Source organism: Lepidochelys olivacea (assembly GCF_965140295.1).
Source record: "Lepidochelys olivacea isolate rLepOli2 genome assembly, chromosome: 10".
Taxonomy (NCBI): Eukaryota; Metazoa; Chordata; order Testudines; family Cheloniidae; genus Lepidochelys; species Lepidochelys olivacea.
The window spans coordinates 71,766,995-71,786,917 of NC_140420.1; the positions used below are offsets into that span (position 1 = coordinate 71,766,995).

At 46.4% G+C, this 19,923-nt stretch overlaps 1 protein-coding gene across 1 annotated transcript in view; it reads right to left on the minus strand.

The window, feature by feature from the left end:
* AGBL1 (AGBL carboxypeptidase 1) overlaps positions 1-19,923 on the minus strand; it is a 377,284-nt gene that overhangs the window by 93,812 nt on the left and 263,549 nt on the right. Inside the window, exon 24 of the mRNA XM_084641264.1 lies at positions 14,950-15,113. Coding sequence (XP_084497390.1) covers positions 14,950-15,113 — 164 coding nt within the window. The remainder of the gene's footprint in view (positions 1-14,949; positions 15,114-19,923) is intronic.

Consider the following 19,923-nt stretch of genomic DNA (forward strand, 5'->3'; position numbering starts at 1 on the left):
ACAAAAATTTGCGTAGAAGCACAACAATTTGCACAGAAGAAATTTTTTGCGCACATGGCCTGTCAAAAAATTAGAGGGAACACAATGTGCCTCTGAGTTAGATGCAGCAGAGGTTGGTCCCAAACCAGTGCAGGTCTTCTGAGTGGTGGAGGACCCATAGGGTAGGGAAAGAAAGGTTCACTAGGTGGCTCAGAATCTCCCAATGAAGAGAAGGCTGACTCCAGTTCCAGTGGCAGGACCATCAGTGCCATTGGAGGGGAGATGTATTCTGCATATGGAATAGGTGATAAACTTCTTCCAATGGTCGATTCCCTCAGAGGTGATATTATCCCCCTGGAAATGGAGGGCCCCAATGGAGGAAGGGATTCTGGATCAGGAAGAGTGAAAATGTCCTGTGGGGCAGTGATGGAATCAGATCTCCCCAGCGTGAGGAGGGTTCTGCTTGTTGGAGCCACCAGAGCCAACAAGGAGGATAGTATCTGAAGTTGACTTCATTGGTGCCAATGGATCCCGCACTTTGGAAGGAGCTGGGGATGACAGTACCCATGGAACACGCTCTGATACTGATGGAGCCCCATGCTTATGGTTCTTCTTGTCGTGCCTCTGGGATTTGGACGTACTAAGTCCTCACGGGCTGAACTGATGGCTTTGTTCAGAGCTGAGTCTGACTTCTGTGGAGTGGATTTGGAGGAAGACTTAGTATCATGCTTATAAGACTGCTTTCTGGCTTCCCAACAAGACCCCACCATGGGGTCTGAGCAGTAGTGTAGCCAGGGGAGGAGCAGGGGGGAGCGGCCACTCCCCCTCTGAGCACAAGTGGCTCCTTTTTAAATTTTTACTCACCCGGTGGTGCTCCGGGTCTTCGGCAGTGGTGGCCTTCACGCGCTCCGGCTCCTCGGCGGCACAGGCCTTCACGCACTCCAGCTCGGCCGAGGCCTTTACTTGCTCTGGGTCCTTGGGGGCCTTCAGTGCCACCGAGGACCCAGAGCCTCGCCCGGTGAGTACAAGCAGGCGGCACCTTTTTTTTATGTCCGCTGCCCCGGTTGGCTCCACATAGCTGCGCCACTGGGTCTGAGGGGTTAGATTCTCCCGCACCAGAGTCGGACTTCACAGCAGGAGGTGGAGTCGCTGGATCAGGCTGACATATGGGGAGAGGCGAATGTGTCCCGATTAGAGCCTCATGGCTTTCTCCATGAGGTATTTGCAGATACAAAGTTCCCACCCTTCTCTGATACAGCTTGGGAACGATCAGTACATACTGCACCTTGCCACGATGTGGGCTTCCCCAAAGCAGTGCAGGCAGTGCTGGTAGTCATCACTGACTGAGAAGGACCACGGGCAGGAAGCACAGAGTTGAAGCTAGGAGTCCTGGGCATAGTCTGATACCCAAATGGAACATGGGGGTGATGCCCCCCCAAGAGACTAATCTAAAACTAAAAGAGCTAAAAAAAACTAAACTGTACGATTATTAACACTATTAAGACTGTTAAAACGGTTAAACTAGGTACAAACTAGATAATTCTTCTTTTGTAGAATGAAGCTGAAGCTGCGGACACTGGAGGTTCCAACCTGGACCATGCAGTGGTGAGAAGGAACTGGAGAGATGGTTGGTCCACCCCACACTTTATCACCTCAACTGGAGGCATAAGGTGAACCAGAGCACATGCGTGGACAAACAGACACCACTTTCAAATTCACCAGCCCCGAATGCGTGGTGCGTGTGCACAACCCACAGTGGAATGCAACAGGGATCATCACTCGACAAAGAATATCCACAGTTTCATTATTAAGATTATTTTGAAAGGTTATAAACCCTCATGTTTCTGGGTATTAACAACTCACTGACTAACAGAGGACAAGAAGAAATTTCCCACAGGGGCAGGTAACTCTACAGCTGTCCGCTTTGGCAATTTCTTGCACCTTGCTGTGCAGCCTCGGATACTGATTACTGTCAGAGATAAAGACACTACACCAGATGAACCACTGCACTGAATTGCTATGGCAATCCCCGTTCTTATGATTCACTTATTCACAGCTGAAAAATAATAATGTGTGAGAATGAGAAATAAGATTAAATGCTAGGGAAGGCCTCACAAGATAAATCCAGATGCCAATGCTTTACACAAATTGTTGAGCGCCCCCTGCTGTTAAAAAGAGGACGAAGCAACACAGTGTAATTTTAAATAAGGTTTACTCACACTTTGACCTGAAATGGTCTTCTATCTTTTAAAGAGATGTGGATATTTTACTGAGGATGTTATAGTATTGCCTCTTTAGAGAGAATCCCAAATCCATATAAGATACCACAGTGATGGGTGTAATATAAAAATTTGTCAGATGGGCTTGACAGATGAAACAGACAGATAAGAGAGACAAATAGATTCAAAAGCGATGCTCGGTATTCTCCCCCTCATTCCTTATGACTCAGGATATTGGCCTGAAAGCAGAATCTGTCTTTTCCTGGCATTCAACTGCTTCTATTGCTTACTCCTCCTCTGAAGCCCATATCCTCACACTGTGACTCACACCGAGATAGGGATTTAAGGCAGTAACACCCTGTTAACACTTAAGGGGAAGCTGTTATGGTCTAATAGGTGTATAATGTGCATTAGATAAAGCCACTGATTGTGTATTTTAAAAATGGTTTAAGCACATATTTGAAAGACTCACCATAAAACAGCCATCTGTTGCTTTAAGACTTCAATTTCGCCTTCCAGGAATTAAGTTTTTATCAGTGTAAATTCAAGAGCTCTAACTGGAATGAATGGAATCAGGAATGGGGGGCACAGCTGTGTAGCAGTGTACTCTCCTGCACTGTCCTGACAATGGGCTCACACTCTGGCTTGTTCGTTTTTTCAGCACCCATGTGCCGGACAGTTCTGCACTCTCACTAATAAGTGGGTCTCTCATCAAAGGGGAGGAGGAGTCCCATGCAAAAAGGATTGGATGATGGGAGCTGCTAGAACATAAAACAAATTGTTTTCTCATCTAGTAAGTAGGGCCAGGCATGGTTTCACTCTCCAATATCCTGCAGTCCTGATTAGCAGTCACCACTACTATTCCAGTTTCAGGTCCTTCCACAGACTTCTGCCAACGCACCTCAGCCTGCAACGTCCTCTACCATCTCACTCTTAGCCCCATCTCCCCACCAAACACAGCTGTGCCAACACACCTCAGTCTTGTCCTGCAGCACTGCCATTCTAGTCCAGGGTGTCTCCTGCACAGCTCTGCCAATGCACTTTGATGCTGATGCTCTTGGACCTCTCTGGACTAGAGACCCACATTCATGATGAATTGTTCAGTACTACAGATTGGCTTGGGCCACAAAGTGAAGCTCCTCATCTGGATCTAGAGCTGAGCTTTCCACAGGCTCCAACTACTTGGATCTGCAGTTTTGATTTGAGCCCATTTCTACTGGGATGCAGACAAATAAAAACTAGAACATAATACTAACATGTTCGTTTCACTTGTGGCTTTCCATCCCTTCTGTGCTATCTCCACTCCAGCCCAATTCTTATACGCCTTTGTGCCAAGGTTAAATTTAAACCAATTTATCCTAATAACTCCAAAGGGCTTGTGATATGATGGCAAGTATTTCCAGGGGGTGTGTGAGCCAGTTTACACGTGTGCATACGTGTGCGCTCATATACGTGTGTATGTATGTGCCGGGCAATGAACAACCTGCTCATATTTCTTCCCTGTCTCAGGCTCTCTCTCCAGCATGTCTCTCCCTTAACTATCTCTAGAGTGGCAGCAAGAGTCAGGGTCTGTGTGTGAGTCAGAGTCACAATACACTGAGCAGCTGGAGCCTCTGACAGAATATACAATGCAGCTGAGATGTCAGCATAGGTGGCTTTGGAGTGCTTTAAAATGCTGTTTCAATGCCAGCCTTCAACTCCAAATATGACACTTTGTTCATCCACTCTCTTTCCTTCTAGGCAATAACTTCCTTTAGATGCAACTCACCAGCTTAAATTACAAATCTCTCTTTCTTTCTCCCTCCTTTGATCACCTACTCTCTCACTTGCCCTGCTAGGCTCTCTTGATCCCCCCCACACTCACTAATGACCCATGTAGCAGTAGTCTACTGTCACCAAGGCACCAGTGGCTTTGTCATCCTCACATTTGCTTGCAAGGCACCACCCCAAAAGGGGCTGCAGTGAGCTGATCCCCCTGAAAGCAGGCTTATGGCTGTGCCTGTGAGTATAACAACAGCAGAGCTCTTTGGTGCACCCTTAAGCTTGTTGTCTGCGTAATTTCATAGAATCATAGACTATCAGGGTTGGAAGGGACCTCAGGAGGTCACCTAGTCCAACCCCCTGCTCAATTTTTGCCCCAGAGCCCCTAAATGGCCCCCTCAAGGATTGAACTCACAACCCTGGGTTTAGCAGGCCAGTGCTCAAACCACTGAGCTATCCCTCCCTCCATTTGCATAGATTGTTCCTTTTGGTCCTGGGAAAGATCGGGCCCCAAGATAGTGTCTTCACAGGACACTAGGAAGTTCTTTCATGGACAAGGTGTAGGGCTAGAAGGAGCCGACAGTCCCATGGGCCTTGACTATTGTCAGTGTAGGTGTATGCATTGCTGCTGCTGCTGTACAGGAAGAGAGTGCGAGGATCTGATGCCACTGACAGACTGGGGAGAGATTATGATCCACATGGCCTCACACTTTGGCTTCATGCATTCTTTGGATGCTTCTCTGTTTGCTGCCTAGTGCTGGGTCGTCTGACATTGGGCTCATGGCCTGAACCCTGGAGCTGGCAATCCTGTATGCTGAAATGTCTCAAATCCAGATCAAAATGTTGTGCCCTGGTCCCATCCCTAGTGTTCCATGTTTACCTCTTGAGCCCACAGGGAACTGGGGGTGCTCGGACTCTTGACCAATCTAATTTTCTCTTACATGATTGTCTTTCTCTGGAGACTCCATTGGGACCTATCGATAAATTAAAGGTCATCCTGTATGGCAATGACAATCAACAGAACCACTTACTTAGGGAGTATGGAGGATAAGTTCTCTGATTTCACAGACATGTGCTTTCTTCGGAGGGAATGGGAGTGAGTTTCCTCTCAGTACTTTCCTGTCTAAACACCCCCTCACTGCAGCATTTCTTGTGCCCACAGGGGAACTATTCCAATACACACCAGTGTGACGACTCTGCTAATCCCCTAACTACCACGTGCCTCTGGAGTCCATCTTGGAATCCAGGCATCTCCATTTTCAAATGCACTCCATGCAAACACATGTGCACCAAGACCTTGTGGTCTGTCGCTGATAGTTATCCATGCTGCTCACCATGTCCAATCAGCCAGAATATGCCAACCTTACAAAACCCAGGAGGATTTCCCTCTCCATTCCACGCATCCACTGTTCACCATTATACCTTCCTCTGAGTGTGGTTGTAGCAGCTGAAAAGAAAGGGTCCAAGTGATAACAAGCATAGTACCAATAAAGTGGTGTCCTGTCTCCTACAGCACTGCAAGAGTCTAATAGTCCATTTAGTCTGCGATGTCAATTCTTGCTGTACCAGAAAACACCAATGGTCAATATAAACGGGTCTCATGCCTCCTGCTCCACCAGCAATGGTAGACAGATAGGCTACCTAGTCCTTTACCCTGCCTCCTTCCACAGCAGAAAAGAAAAATGGTATATTTGGTCTGAAATCCCATCGCCTTCTGCACTGGTATACACCAATGGCCCATTTAGCCCATTATGCCTCATCCTTCCCCGTTGGAAAAGGCCACCTATTCTGTTCCATCTAAAGTGCTATCCTAGCCTAGGAAGGATGCTTCAGAAGACAGCATATATTCCTGTAGTGGGGCAGCTGCCCCACTCCTGGAGAAGAGGGGTTAAAAGCTGCCCTGGAGAGGGCTGCAGCTGGGGAAAAGGAGTGAAAGCAGCTGAGGGAGTAGCTGACCACAGGTGTGGCCAGCCCAATCAGGCCACAGCTGGCCCTATAAAGGGGCTGTGGGCCAGGAGCTGGAGGAGTCTCACTCTAGGGCTAGGGCTAGGGCGCGGGCGCTCCAGCCTGGTAAACCCTCAGGCTGCAAGCCTTGAGGAAAGCCTATGAAAAGATACTGGGGCTGCAGAGAGGCAGCATGAGGACAGGCAAAGGCAGCAGGTCCTAACCCCTTGCCAATGATGTGTGGCCATTACGGACTGCAGTTTGCCCCAGTGAGGGGGGCTAGATGATGACTGGCAGTAGCCACTGAGGCAAGGTGGTGTTAGAGGGTCAGGGTTCCCCTGGGAGGGGAGATGCACAGAGTGGACGTACTGCTGGGGCAGAACCCTGAGGTAAAGGGGCCCTGGGGTCTGGGAGGGACATGGGGCCAGCAGCAGGCGAGACACCGGTCTGCAGAGGGTGCTCCAAAGGCTGGAGAGAGCTAATTCCCAAGATGACCAGCAGGAGGCACTGTGCCGGTGAGTCTTCACTTTGCTACAATCCCCCATAATGCACTTCACGGGGTAATACTCCTTCATGAGAGGTCAGCAAATCTTCCTGACCCCTGGTAGCAATCAGCTTTTATATATCTGCCTAGGACCATTTATATGGTCACTATGGCTGTTATATCTCATCTGATGCCCTAAAGCACGAGGGTTCAGAGCTCTAGTCATTGTTACACTAGTTAGTGCAGACACAGATACAAGTGAATGATATGAAAATGTCTAATAACAGATAAGATCCTACCAATATGCCTCACAGCAGGTCCACTGCAGAAAAGGTGATGTAGAGCCCATATGTCTGCTGGAAATACCTGAGTTCATTATCTGTAGCCCAGTCAAGTCTGTACACATGGGTAATTTGAACAACCTCATCAAGACACATCAGCAAGCAGGGCTTCCGTGTGAGTTTGAAGTTCCCAGCTTTGATTTCTTCCATTTCCTTCCTTTTTGTTGTTAGATGTTATTTGATAAATTAATTACCTCTCGGGCAGGTGTGTAGGATCTGAACGCTCCCTGGCACATCTGGGACTGGTGTTTGATGACAATCACTGAGGGTACACAGCTTGCAGGTTATTTCCTAATCTAAAAAAATCAATAGGATTATATGAAAATGAGCAAGGGGAGGAAAAGCTGCTGTATCACAATGGCCCACCAGTGGAAGCCTACATGAAGTCTGTTGGAATACCAACTGTATTAATTACAGGCAGTGCTGCTTGGCTGACCTTCCAAAGAATGCAATGGGCCCGGACTCTTGTAATACAAAAAAGGAATGTTGCAGTTTACAGGGTGAGCAGGAGGGAGGGATGGCTTCTCATTTCAGATTGCATTGCCATAAAATAACCCAGGGTGCAAGCTTGCTCTCCTGGATGCCAGGGACGGGCAGTGTGGCAGATCCAACAGGTAGGGCCCTACCAAATTCACAGTCCATTTTGGCCAATTTCACAGTCATAGGATTTTAAACTTTGTTAATTTCATGATTTCAGCTATTTAAATCTGACATTTCCCGGGGTTGTAACTGTCGGGGTCCTGACCCAAAAAGGAGTTGTGGGGGAGTTGAAAGGTTATTGTGCGGGGGGGGGGAGGTTTGTAGTACTGCTACCCTTACTTCTGCGCTGCTGCCAGCGGCAGCGCTGCCTTCAGAGGTGGGCAGCTGGTGAACGGCGGCTGCTGGCCGGGATCCCAGCTCTGAAGGCAGAGCCATGGCCAGCAGCAGCGCAGAAGTAAGGATGGCATAGTATGGTTTTGCCACCCTTACTTCTAGGATGCTGCCTGCAGAGCAGGGCCCTCAGTCAGCAGCTGCCACTCTCCGGCCACACAGCTCTGAAGGCAGCAGTGCAGAAGTAAGGGTGGCATGGTATGGGATTGCCACCCTTACTTCTCTGCTGTTGCTGGCGGGGTGCTGCCTTCAGAGCTGGGTTCCCGGCTAACTGCCGCCGCTCTTCAGCTGCCCAGATCTGAAGGCTGCGCATAAGTAAGGGAGGCAATACTATCATCCCCCTTAAAATAACCTTGTGGACCCCCTCCCCTGCAACTCCCTTTTGGGTCAGGACCCCAATTTGAGAGACACTGGTCTCCCCTGTGAAATATGTATAGCATAGGGTAAAAGCACACAAGACCAGATTTCACAGTCCATGACACGTTTTTCATGGCTGTGAATTTGGCAGGGCTCTACCCATAAGGCAAGAGTGTATTACACTCCTACTGGGGAGGCAGGTCAATGGAGAGTGATACATGGCCCTAGTGGCTGGGGGCCTTTCCAGTGCTTCCAGCCTTAGCTGGCCAGGGTAGTGAGGGACCAGCTCAGAGCATATATTCAGGTCAACTCACATGGCAAAGAACTGTGCCAGTATTTTTAAATAAGAAACTGCTCTTCACAACAAATTCTGTACCAGCTACACGGCACAGCATTTCACGCTGAATTTAATTAAAGCTACTGGCAATTGTATAGCACTCATAGACCCAACATCTGAGCAATGAAGGGAAACATCTCTATTTACAGAGATGTTCAGGGGATGGGAGGGGTCTGAATGCATTTAGTCACAGTGGAATTTGTCCAAAAGTGCAGAGTCAAGAAACTAGTCTCATGAAAAATGCCATAGGGTCTTTAATGCCCCTGAATGGTCAGGATCTTAGTTGTATGTCTCAGTAAAAATATGGCACCTCCACCAGCACCCCCTAGCATCATGCTGATGCAATAGTTCAGTACAGGTCAAAGGACAGTAGGGTGACCAGACAAATGTGAAAAATCGGAACGGGGGGGGGGTAATAGAAGCCTATATAAGAAAAAGACCCAAAAATCGGGACTGTCCCTATAAAATCGGGACATCTGGTCACCCTAAAGGACAGAGCTCTACCTACTAAATCACAAATGGCTTCCCATGGCACCCTGGATTTTCCTTGGGTAGGGAGCTGCAGGGAAGGTGTTTGTGCTCCCAGCTCAACCTGGCCCACTCTTGGCTAGAATATGGGAACTGAGAAAATCACAGCTGGAAGTGGACCAGGGGCAGGTGCCGTTATTAAGCTTTCTGTTTGCCATTAACAGCAGAGGCAGAAATGATTGCCATTTGGGGTGGGGGATACAGTTGCTCCCTTGCAGAAAGGTAAGAGACAATGGAGGAACATGAGATGAATCATTGCTGACTTAGCAAAAAGGCTCAATGACTCAAATGCCAGCCCTGGCATAGTAGAGGGGTCTCTCAAAAATAACTTAGCATGCCTGCCATACATACGCAACACTTGCAAACCTGAGCTGGAGGGAGGAGGAGAAGGGAAGGGAGATCAGCCCCATCCATCCAGAGTGTAGGGAAGGTGAAGGTGGAAAATTGTAACAGTTTTTTTCTCTCTCTTGAACTTCCTGCAAATAGTCACAATTCCCATCCCCTTTTTGGCCATGACAAATGTAAAGCTAACTCAGAGCATTGATTAAAACCTAATCGGTTTTACGGCAAACGAGGCATGAAACCTATTGTCAAAAAAACATGATGTCCGAAGCATGTGTCGGCACTTCATCTTCCCAGCTGGGAGCTCCTGAAGGTCTGAGCTAACTACAGGGCACAGGGAAAGTCTGGAAAGGCACAGAGCTGCTACATGGGTTTGTACCACACAAGGCGGAAATCACTGTGTTGGGGGTAATCATTGGCTATCCTAACAGGGCAACTGCCCAGCTGATTTGTGCCGCTGACAGCAGAGGTGCGAGGGAGTGGGGGTTCAGTACCATGTATTTACAAGGCACTTGCTTTGTATTATTTCTGCCATTACATGGGACTTACCCTTAGATACTCCGCTACTGCACATGAATTACTCCACCAAATCTCCCAAAGCTCATGCTATAGGGCATAAGCTGATCACATATATACAGAGCAAATCTCAAGGCTCTTACTCATATTTTCCTTAGTCTCTAATCAGGTATAACACACAGGGACTTCAGTTGAAGGTTTTTCTGAGGAAGGGCTGAGTGAAGCTTGAGTAAGGAAACCTGGAGTTAGTCTGGAAAGCTCACAGGGTAAACACAGTACAACATCTTCTACGGATGGCCCATGTACTACACCAAACTATTGACTAGGCCCAGTATAGTTTCTTTCCACCTTTCTCTGAAGCGCCACTCATTGGCTACCAAGGAGGCACTACATTGGATGCAAAGGACCAATGGTCTAATCTGGTGTGACAAATCCCACATTCATATGGCAACCTTTCATCGGAAAACTTTCTTACTGGACAGCTGTGTTCCAATTTACTGACCACTGATTCTGACAGAACTGGATCAAGTGCACAAAAACAGTCTATTCCCTCCCAGTCATCCCCTTCCTAGCAGTGGGGAAAGAAAGAGACAGCTTGGAGAAGGGGAAGATTAGAAGACATGTATTGATATAAGCCCTGACAGGTGGAAATGTTTGCTGTCAGGGGCTCACATGCCAAATCAATGCCAAGCACACCAGACACCCAGAGCAAAGGCAATGGCAGGAGACAAACTGCAGGGTTTTAAAAAAATAAAAGAAATGGACAGACATCTGTGAGGACTAGAAGATCTGACTTCACTAACTGGGACCTATAGGAGTTTCAGATGAGCCACTTAGTTAATTAAGTCTGAGATCGAACTATACCCAGTGCTGGACTAATTTCTTGTTTCATGGTTTGCCCTGTCATCCTGAGTACAGTGATGATGAGTGTTTTAGGAATGTGTATACAGGAGACAGACGAGATTAAGTTCGACAGACAGACATAGATTTCTTTTATGTACCTCTTTGATGTACCACTGCTGAGGGAACAAAACCCAGATCCAGTTGTATCGAACTCCTTTGGTACCAGTAGAGAGACTCATCTGACCTTCATTACCCCAGAGTAAATCATGAGTAGCTACACTAAAGTCAAAGGAATCACACCAGTAACTCTGATGGAAGTTGGTGCAAGTGCAATCAGAAGCAAGCCCAGAATAAATAAGGGGCTTTGTACTGGAACATAAAATGTAACAGTCTGGTAATGGGATTAGTTTGTAACTCACCAGTTGCTAACGAGTCTGTGCTGAGTGCTGTCATAATGGCTCTATGCTCCTTTCCAGCTCTTTGGAACAAATTAAGCAGACACAGCCCTTGAATAATCCATCCTGGGTTTTATGCAAGACCCAGAGCTAAAACACAACACTCTGTCTGGAGTAGCTAAGCAATCCCAGAGTCAGAAAGGCGAGGGCTATTAAATGAAGGCTGCTAATCCTTTACCTTAACCCTGAGTCTCAGTCCAATGTTTCCAGTGACATGGATGTAAACCCCTGGGTCACTGAATGGCCACTCGTATCAGTTACAGGTATAGTCCTGTATACATGTGAGTGTGCATACAGATGTGCATAGGTGCATATATGCAAATTTAGGACTTGATGGCAGAACCGTCCCTCATGTAGTAGACTCAAGGACTCCAATGACACTATGCACGTGAATAAGTGCCCACCATTGTGAGTATGGGTTGTTGCACAATCAGGTATTTGTTTCTCATTTGGGGTGTATTTATCTCCTTAAAGAGGGTGTAATAGAGTGTAGTTCTCACAGATCCTCTTTTGAGCCGTCACAAAATTGTGTAGACTCATTCTGAATGTTTGGCTAGTTCTAGTGAAAATAAAAGGCCAGGAATAAATCCCTTGTCTTTAAAAAACATGAAAATAAAAAACTGTCCTGGAACAAAAATCTTCATTCAGCTCAGGGTACAATGTCACCTGATTGGCAGCAAAAGTTATGTGTCAAAGAAAATGGGTTGTTTTTCACCAAGGTTAGAATCCCTCCATTCCCAAACATCCTTGAAAATTCTCCAGTGTCACAGATGCAAACTGTTTCAGCAGAAATCACCAGGCAATGCGGTTACACATATGTTTACAAGTTATTTTGTTAGTGTGGAAGTAGCGCACAGTCTTTGGAGACATGCCTTGTGTTGTTCCTTTTGTGATGTAGTTTTCTTTTGGGGAAGCTGTCACAAATAGCCAGAGAGTTTGCAGCCTGCTTTGCTGTTACTCCCTCCAGTCATTTCTTAGGACAGAGTTGCGTCCTGGGAATTTGGCTCAGGCGTTGCTCCTGATTTTCCTGGAAGAGGGGTTTGGCTAGGTTCCATTTGTAACCATCCCCTGCTCCAGGGTCAGCGTATACAGAATAAATAAAACAAGCTGCACTCGGACAATACCCAGACTCTGTAGGGCTGATTTCTCCTCCAATGGGAAACCAATCTGCAAGGCCTCAGAATCTACTACCACTTGGCAAAAGGGGCAAAAATACTTTGGGTAGTTTCACTCCACCCTACTTACACTCTCAGTAGCAGAGAGTATAACAGACCGCGGAGTGCAATGCACCTTTGTTGTAATCAAAAGACAATTACAGCCGAGGTATTAAACCACCAAAACTTTACTCTTCTGCAAGCCCAAAAGGATGCCTCTACACTAGCAAATTTCATAGCTGCAGCTCCACTGTTAATAGCAACACTGGAAACACTAGTAGAGGCAGGACTCCCATGTTCTTACCACTGTCATTTAACCCTGCACTGAGTAAAGCTGGAGTACAGGGGCAGTAAAAAAAACCTGCACCCTGTCTTCACTGCAGCTTCCTCCATTGCTGCTACTACTGAAGCTGCTCTGGTGGGAAATCGTTCCTGCAAACTTTGCTAGGGTGTATCAGGCCTAGGAAGAGCTATTTTCCTGCCTGTATATAATGTGCATTCTGCACACTGCATTTTTACACTGCTTACATTAGAGTTCCTACTCATATTCTGGAATGCATGAGGCAATTCTCTCAACTAGAGTCACATAAACATTGCAGATGAATTTTGGTGTTTTGACCTGAAATCACTACATTGCACAACCATTTCCATTTGATCATTTATAAAGAACTTTATATGTTATCAAACTTCCTGTTTCATGTGTTCCTGCTCCACATTCTCACAACAAGCTCCTCCAATGGCATACCACTGGGTAGAATTCAAAATTCAGTGACTTACCTGATTTGCAAACACATGTTTGGCAAACAATTCCACTAAGACTGTTGTTCTGCCCACCCAAATCCACAGAGAGTTCCTGTGAGTACTTGCAGGGGTCACTCTGCCTAACACTCTCAGCCAGTGACACTACATCACTGGATGATGGTGACATACTAACTAAAGCTGGGCAAATTTCAACAGGACTACTGGTTCCACTTGGGTAGACACCTAACAGTTCGTGTCCTTATCCCACATGGATCTAGATTCCTGTGTTATGGGAAACTTGCAAGATCAGTTGAAATTTTCAGTACAACTTGGTTTAAACTCACAGACTCATAGACTTTAAGGCCAGAAGGGCCCATCATGATCATCTAGTCTAACCCCCTGCACATGGCTAAACAAGAAATAACTGTGTGTGAATAAGTTTTTTGCTATTATTTTGGTACACCCAGTTCCAGTCTCATCCAAGACTGTAAAGGGCTGAGGTGAATGAACATTACAATAAAACCAAGCAAATAAAATAACAGCATTTTAAATCTTTTCATCGCAAAAAGATTCCACTTAGTTGTAGGCAAAAAGGCCAGGATCAGTTCTGGCTGAACCAGTTCCACCTGACCTATTGGCTTTATTTCATTGCCTGGCTTCTGTAGGTGTTTGGATTTTTTTTCCTCCCCATTGAGAAGTTAGTTTAACTCAAAGGCTCATGCAGCTCCAGTTCCAATGTTAGGGTTTGATTTATGCCTGGAATCTGTCTGTCTGGCCAGGCGTGAGTGGTTCTCTCTAATGACACGCTGATTGCTTGTCGGAAGGCTGTCCGCGGCACAGTTAGTGTTTGGGATACACAGTAATTGCTTCATGTTCACATGTACAAGTGAGCATGACGAATCCAAAAGAGCATCTCTATTTTTTAGACTTTTTCATTCCTCCCTCCATAAACATTAAAAATGACGAACAAGGTTGTAAATACGGTCTCCAGCATGGAGAACAGGTGGTACTAATGGCTGTTAAGTATCCCTGAAGGGGAAGACTGGAAATCCACTATAAATTACTGGGGTATTTCTGCTACACAACAACTTGCCTTTTTCACTGGTGAGAGTGAAAGAATCTTTTGACGAAAGACCCGTAGGGGGAGCGTCGACTCGTATCAGTCACTGGGTTTTCTTTTTCCATCACTTTTTGAAAAACATTAGTTTGATGCATGCGCATGTCATTGGCAAGTGAGAATGGTGATGTTGCATAGAAATCTCCCTATCTCCTCAGACACCTGAGTTTATGTTCTTTATACTCTGACATACATCCATGCCAAACTCTCCTCTCACTTACACTGAAGCAACCCCACTGACATCGAGTGCAATGGAATTGCACCCAGGATATTCCGAGCAGAATTTAGCACTTTAAAAAGAGAAGTTTCTCCAAAATAATCAGTAGGGTCAAGGTTTCACTGTGTGCGTCACAGACCCACAAGCTGACTCTCTAAGAGTGCCCAATTCTTTGAGGTGTGGAGCACCATCAGTGGGAGTTGTGGGCACTTTGCCCCTTCCGGGATCGAGCCTAGAATTTCTATTGCTTGCTGACGAGCTCCTTTCTGAATTTGCAATACTCATTCCCTTCCCTGCAGCTCTCAGGGAATTACTTCCTTGTGGGAGACTCTTCAGGGAGCCTTTTATTGGTGATGGAAACAGATTTTGATGGGGACAGTCTCCCCTCCTCGAACAGCCAGGAAGAGGATTTGTGAGACCCACCCCACTCACCCCAGACGGAGAATCCTTTGGGGCGATGCCACTCCGATGAATGGAACAGATGGGCAAGTGAGTGGAAAGTCTGAGAGGACCATCTCCTTCTCTACCTAATTTACCCAGTCGGAAGGATGCAGGGCAGGGCAGCACTGCTAATCTCATGGACTAATGCCTCCACAATGGATTTCTTTAAGAATCACTTGTCTCCTCATTTATAATGAGCATCTCAGTCTGTGGTTGAGGCTGGTGCTGTAAACGTGGAACCAAGACTATTCCCTGCCAACGCCCCTCCTGAGGAGGACTCTCTAGTAATGCTCTCACTCTGACCTTTGTGCCCAATGGTCTGCAATCTCCTCCTCCAGATCCAGCAGGGCTGCTGCCTGAGCCATCAGCTTCTTGCTGCAGGGCAAGGATTTAAGCTGCAGGATGAGGAGTCCCAGGCAGAACTTGGCTCCCATTTCCTCCAACTCTCGCGTTCCAATCTGCAGGCCCTGTCGATGAAAAACAGAAACCTAGAGTGATGAGTCTGGAATCACCCAGCTAAGGGTGGGAGGAAGAGTTACCATCTCATATAGGCTACCGCTCTCTGGGGTATTCCTCCAGATAGGAAAATCTAGAGGCAGGACAATGAAATGAACCGGACAACACCCCAAAATGTTGAACCCACATGCTCACTCCATTGGCCAAAGATTGCAAACACCTATTTTTACTTTGCACTTGCTCCATACAGGTCTTTTCATCTGCAGCGAGATTTACAGTCATTAACAGGGTCCCCTGGCCTCTATTTTACAGACGGGGAAACTGAGGCAGAGAGTTCAAAGGACTTGACTCTGGCTGCAGAGTGAGTCACTGTAAGAACAAGTATCAGACTCCATGAGTTCCTGGCTCCATGCCCAGCCCTGCACTCAGAACATTACACCACACTTCCTCTCTGTTAAAGTAAGAGTTGTCTCCTTGAGCCATGGGAAGGCAAATGAGCTGTGCCACTGTAAGCTGTCAGAAGTGGCAGAGATGAAAAGGAAGGAGGGGGAAAGATCTTTAACAAGTTATGAATAGTTTACAAAAATCAATAACAAAGTAATTACAAAACAACAAACAACTCTGAGAGGCTTCCCCTTCTATTAAACACTGGTGTCTCCCTGGCAGAGGCGGGCTACTGTTGCAAACTGTGGAGCTGGATTTTCAACACCCCAAAATTTAGGGGAGTCCTGCCTGTTATGAAATAATGGGATGTAGTTCCTGGTTTGGATTGCAAACCTCTGCAAAGTCTGGGAGGCTCTGGATCTGATTTGGTAAGCAGTGCAGATCAGGGTTTGGGTCAGACCCATCACTAATCTGGTACATTGTCAAGTCTCTCTGACTTTGAATAAGGTGGAACGGCTCCTCTTGGGCAACCCTAGCTGATAGTCCAGTATCAAAGGAGTCCTGGTCAAGCTTGAATATAGAGGCTGTCAAGGTTCCTTCCCCACTCTGAACTCTAGGGTACAGATGTGGGGACCTACATGAAAGACCCCCTAAGCTTATTCTTACCAGCTTAGGTTAAAAACTTCCCCAAGGTACAAACTTTGCCTTGTCCTTGAACAGTATGCTGCCACCACCAAGCGTTTTAAACAAAGAACAAGGAAAGAGACCACTTGGAGATGTGTTCCCCCAAAATATCCCCCCAAGCCCTACACCCCATTTCCTGGGGAAGGCTTGATAAGAATCCTCACCAATTTGCATAGGTGAACACAGACCCAAACCCTTGGATCTTAAGAACAATGAAAAATCAATCAGGTTCTTAAAAGAAGAATTTTAATTAAAGAAAAGGTAAAAGAATCACCTCTGTAAAATCAGGATGGTAAATACCATACAGGGTAATCAGATTCAAAACATAGAGCATCCCTATAGGCAAAACCTTAAGTTACAAAAAGACATAGCTTATTTTACCAGCCATTAAACAAAAGAAAATCTAATGCATGTTCTAGCTAGATTACTTACTAACTTTACTGGAGTTGTAAGGCTGCATTCCTGATCTGTTCCCGGCAAAAGCATCACACAGACAGACAGAACCCTTTGTCCCCCCCCCACCTCCAGATTTGAAAGTATCTTGTCCCCTCACTGGTCATTTTGGGTCAGGTGCCAGTGAGGTTACCTTAGCTTCTTAACCCTTTACAGGTGAAAGGGTTTTGCCTCTGGCCAGGAGGGATTTTATAGCACTGTATGCAGAAAGGTGGTTACCCTTCCCTTTATATTTATGACAGAGGCCAATTCACAAAGGTCTTCCATGGTACATCTCTGATGCCTAGTAAGGCAGATGCTGAAGTACCTTGCTGAATTAGGGCCTAAATAGGGTCTCATGGATTCAAAGACTTTAAGGCCAGAAAGGCCCATCGTGATTATCTAGTCTGACCTTCTTCACATTGCAGTCCACAGAACCTTAGCCATCCACTCCTGTAATAGACCCATAACCTCTGGTTGAGTTACTGAAGTTCTCAAATCTTGACTTCAAGATTTCAAGTTACAGAGAATCCACCATTTATTTTAGTTCAAACTGGAGACCTGTACCCAACGCTGCAGAGGAAAGTGACCCCCCACCCCCTGCCGCCAGGGTCTCTGCCAATCAGATCTAGGGGAAAATTCCTTCCCCACCCCAAATACAGCGATCAGTTAGACCCTGAGCAGGTGGGTGAGACCCACCAGCCAGACACCTGGGAACGAATTCTCTGTAGTCACTCAGAGCCCTCCCCATCTACTGTCCCATTGACAGCCACTGGAGAGATTTGCTAATAGCAGTTGCATGTGCCGTATGCCATTGTTGGCAACGCCACATGCCAATATCATCCCTCCATAAGCTTATAAAGCTCAGTCTTAAAACAAGTTAGATTTTTTGTCTCTACTACTCCCCTTGGAAAGCCAATGATCCAGATATAACCAGAATTGACTCATATTAACCCTGAACCATTCAGATGACTCTCCCCTTCCTCACACCTTGTATTTTTAATTTTAAATGGCATCTTTGTGCTTACAGCTCTCAGGGAGGCTGTCACAAGCTTCTCAATCCAACCAGAAGTAGGAAAGGCCAGAAGCCTCACAAGAAAGCCAGTTCCGGTGATATTTCTATTGAAGCTTTACGGGTCTAAATGGACTGTAATGCTTGAATACAGTATGCAAATTTTTAGGCGCTGATCCTAGAAGAAACCAAACTCTGAACCGTTTCTGGTTGTGGGGTGGGGTTTTTTTTTGGTTTCCCTCAAAAAATTTGCAACAACTAAAATGAAACAAACCCCGGGGCCTGAATCACCAGCTGCATGTAATTCTTAATGAAACCAGTGGGAGTTCCATGTATGCTGTGTAAGGGCTGGACAGAATCAAACCCAGATATACAAAAGCGAGAAAGTGTCTGTAAACTCCCCCTCAACTCTGGCATTTATTGACCCCAACCAAAACATTCTCCGGTGCCATCACCCAGGGCAGAATCAATCACTGAACATTTGCTGTCTCTGCCAGTATCAACCCTATGGGTTACCTTAGCACAAAACCTCTCTGTAGCCCCCGCTCTTATATGAGCTCCCAACTCCATTACCAAAGATCGTTTCCTTAGTAATAGTCAAAAGCCCCCATTTACATTCCCAGGAACAGCCATGTGAATGGTGTGAGCTCCATTCCAATATGGCCTTTATTTCTGGACTCAGATGTTTACTACGTATTACCGAACGTCTTAGGGGTAACAGAGCCGTGAAAGTTCCATTAATCCATTAGAGGCAGCAGAGCTCTGATCTCATGGGCTTTCTCCCTGTATAGAGTCTGTCAGATTTGTAAAGCACTTCAGAACCCTTGGGGACTGAGCAGCCCTCTGTAAGTGCGAGCTGTGATTATTTCTGAATTAAGAGTGCCTGCTAGATGGAAGTAAGGAGAGATTTCTCACATAAACTACTGCACTTCTTGCAAATACTTTTGCCAGGTTTGTCAGGCCCACAAGGCCAGTCAAGCCTATGAGAAAACCACCACTTATGGTTTGGCAGATACAGTACGTGCAAATGTCACCTGGGGTTAAAGCTGCCCTGGCAAATGCAGCTTTTCATGGTAAATACGTTGAAATTCTTGCTCCTTCCCTGGCTTCTGAGACAAAACTACAAATTTGCAATTATTATCATTGTCAATAATAAAATGAAATAATACAGCACTCAAAAATATACCAGGCACAAGAGACAAAAAGAAAAAATACCTGCTCGATTGAAATAAAGCAGTGATGTAACATGCAAAGAGAAAGCAGCCTGTGGTCTAGTGGACAGAGCACTAACTGGGAATCTGACAAGCTGGGTTCCACTCCCCATTCTCCCAGTAACCTGCTATAAAACCTTGGGCAAATCTCTTAGACAGTAAACTTTTCCGGGTAGGGACTAAATGTGTGGGTATAGTGAGTTATGGCAGGGATCTGCAACCTTTGGCATGCGGCCCGCCAGGAAAAGCCCCTGGCGGGCTGGGACCGTTTGTTAACCTGCCGTGTCTGCAGGTTCAGCCAATCACAGCTCCCACTGGCCGCGGTTCATCATCCCAGGCCAATGGAGGCTGCAGGAAGAGGCGGCCAGCACATCCCTCCGCCCACGCCGCTTCCCACAGTCCCCACTGGCCTGGAATGGCGAACCGCAGCCAGTGGGAACTGTGATCGGCTGAACCTGCGAACGCTGCAGGTAAACAAACCGTCCCAGCCCGCCAGTGGAGTTCCCTGGAGGGCCGTGTGCTGAAGGTTGCGTTCCCTGAGCTATGGAAATACAAATCATTAACAATAGTAAGAAACCAGAGAGATAAGGCACAGGAAACAAGGATTATAAACACAAGGCAGTGATAGTGCTTGGTGCCTCTGAACAAGTTTAAGTGTATTATTTATTTTATTCAAAAATAATTTTTTGGCAGTTTTTGGTTATGTCCAAGTAAAGAGGATGGAGGTGCCTGGCTGAAGCAGAGAGAGCAGAAGCACAAATCTGCCATTTAGAGAATGACAAGGGCTTCTCTCAGGTGCAGAATACACAGAAAACATCTTGAGGCTTCCTCTGTGGTGTATCACAGGTCCCTGCTTCCAAGATCAAGGCAACACACTAAATACTTATCAATCCCAGAGATGCCAAGCAGCAACTGTGCTAAAGCTCTGCCTGTGGCTTTATGATTCCCCAGAGTTTTATTCAGGATATGAAGAGGCCTTAAGAAACTATGAGCGGAGAAATAATAATAATAAAACCATAATATACCTGAGAAACATCAGGCTGTAATTGCTCATGCACTGAAGTTAGCTGCCATACCATAGTCCCATATTGCTTTGAT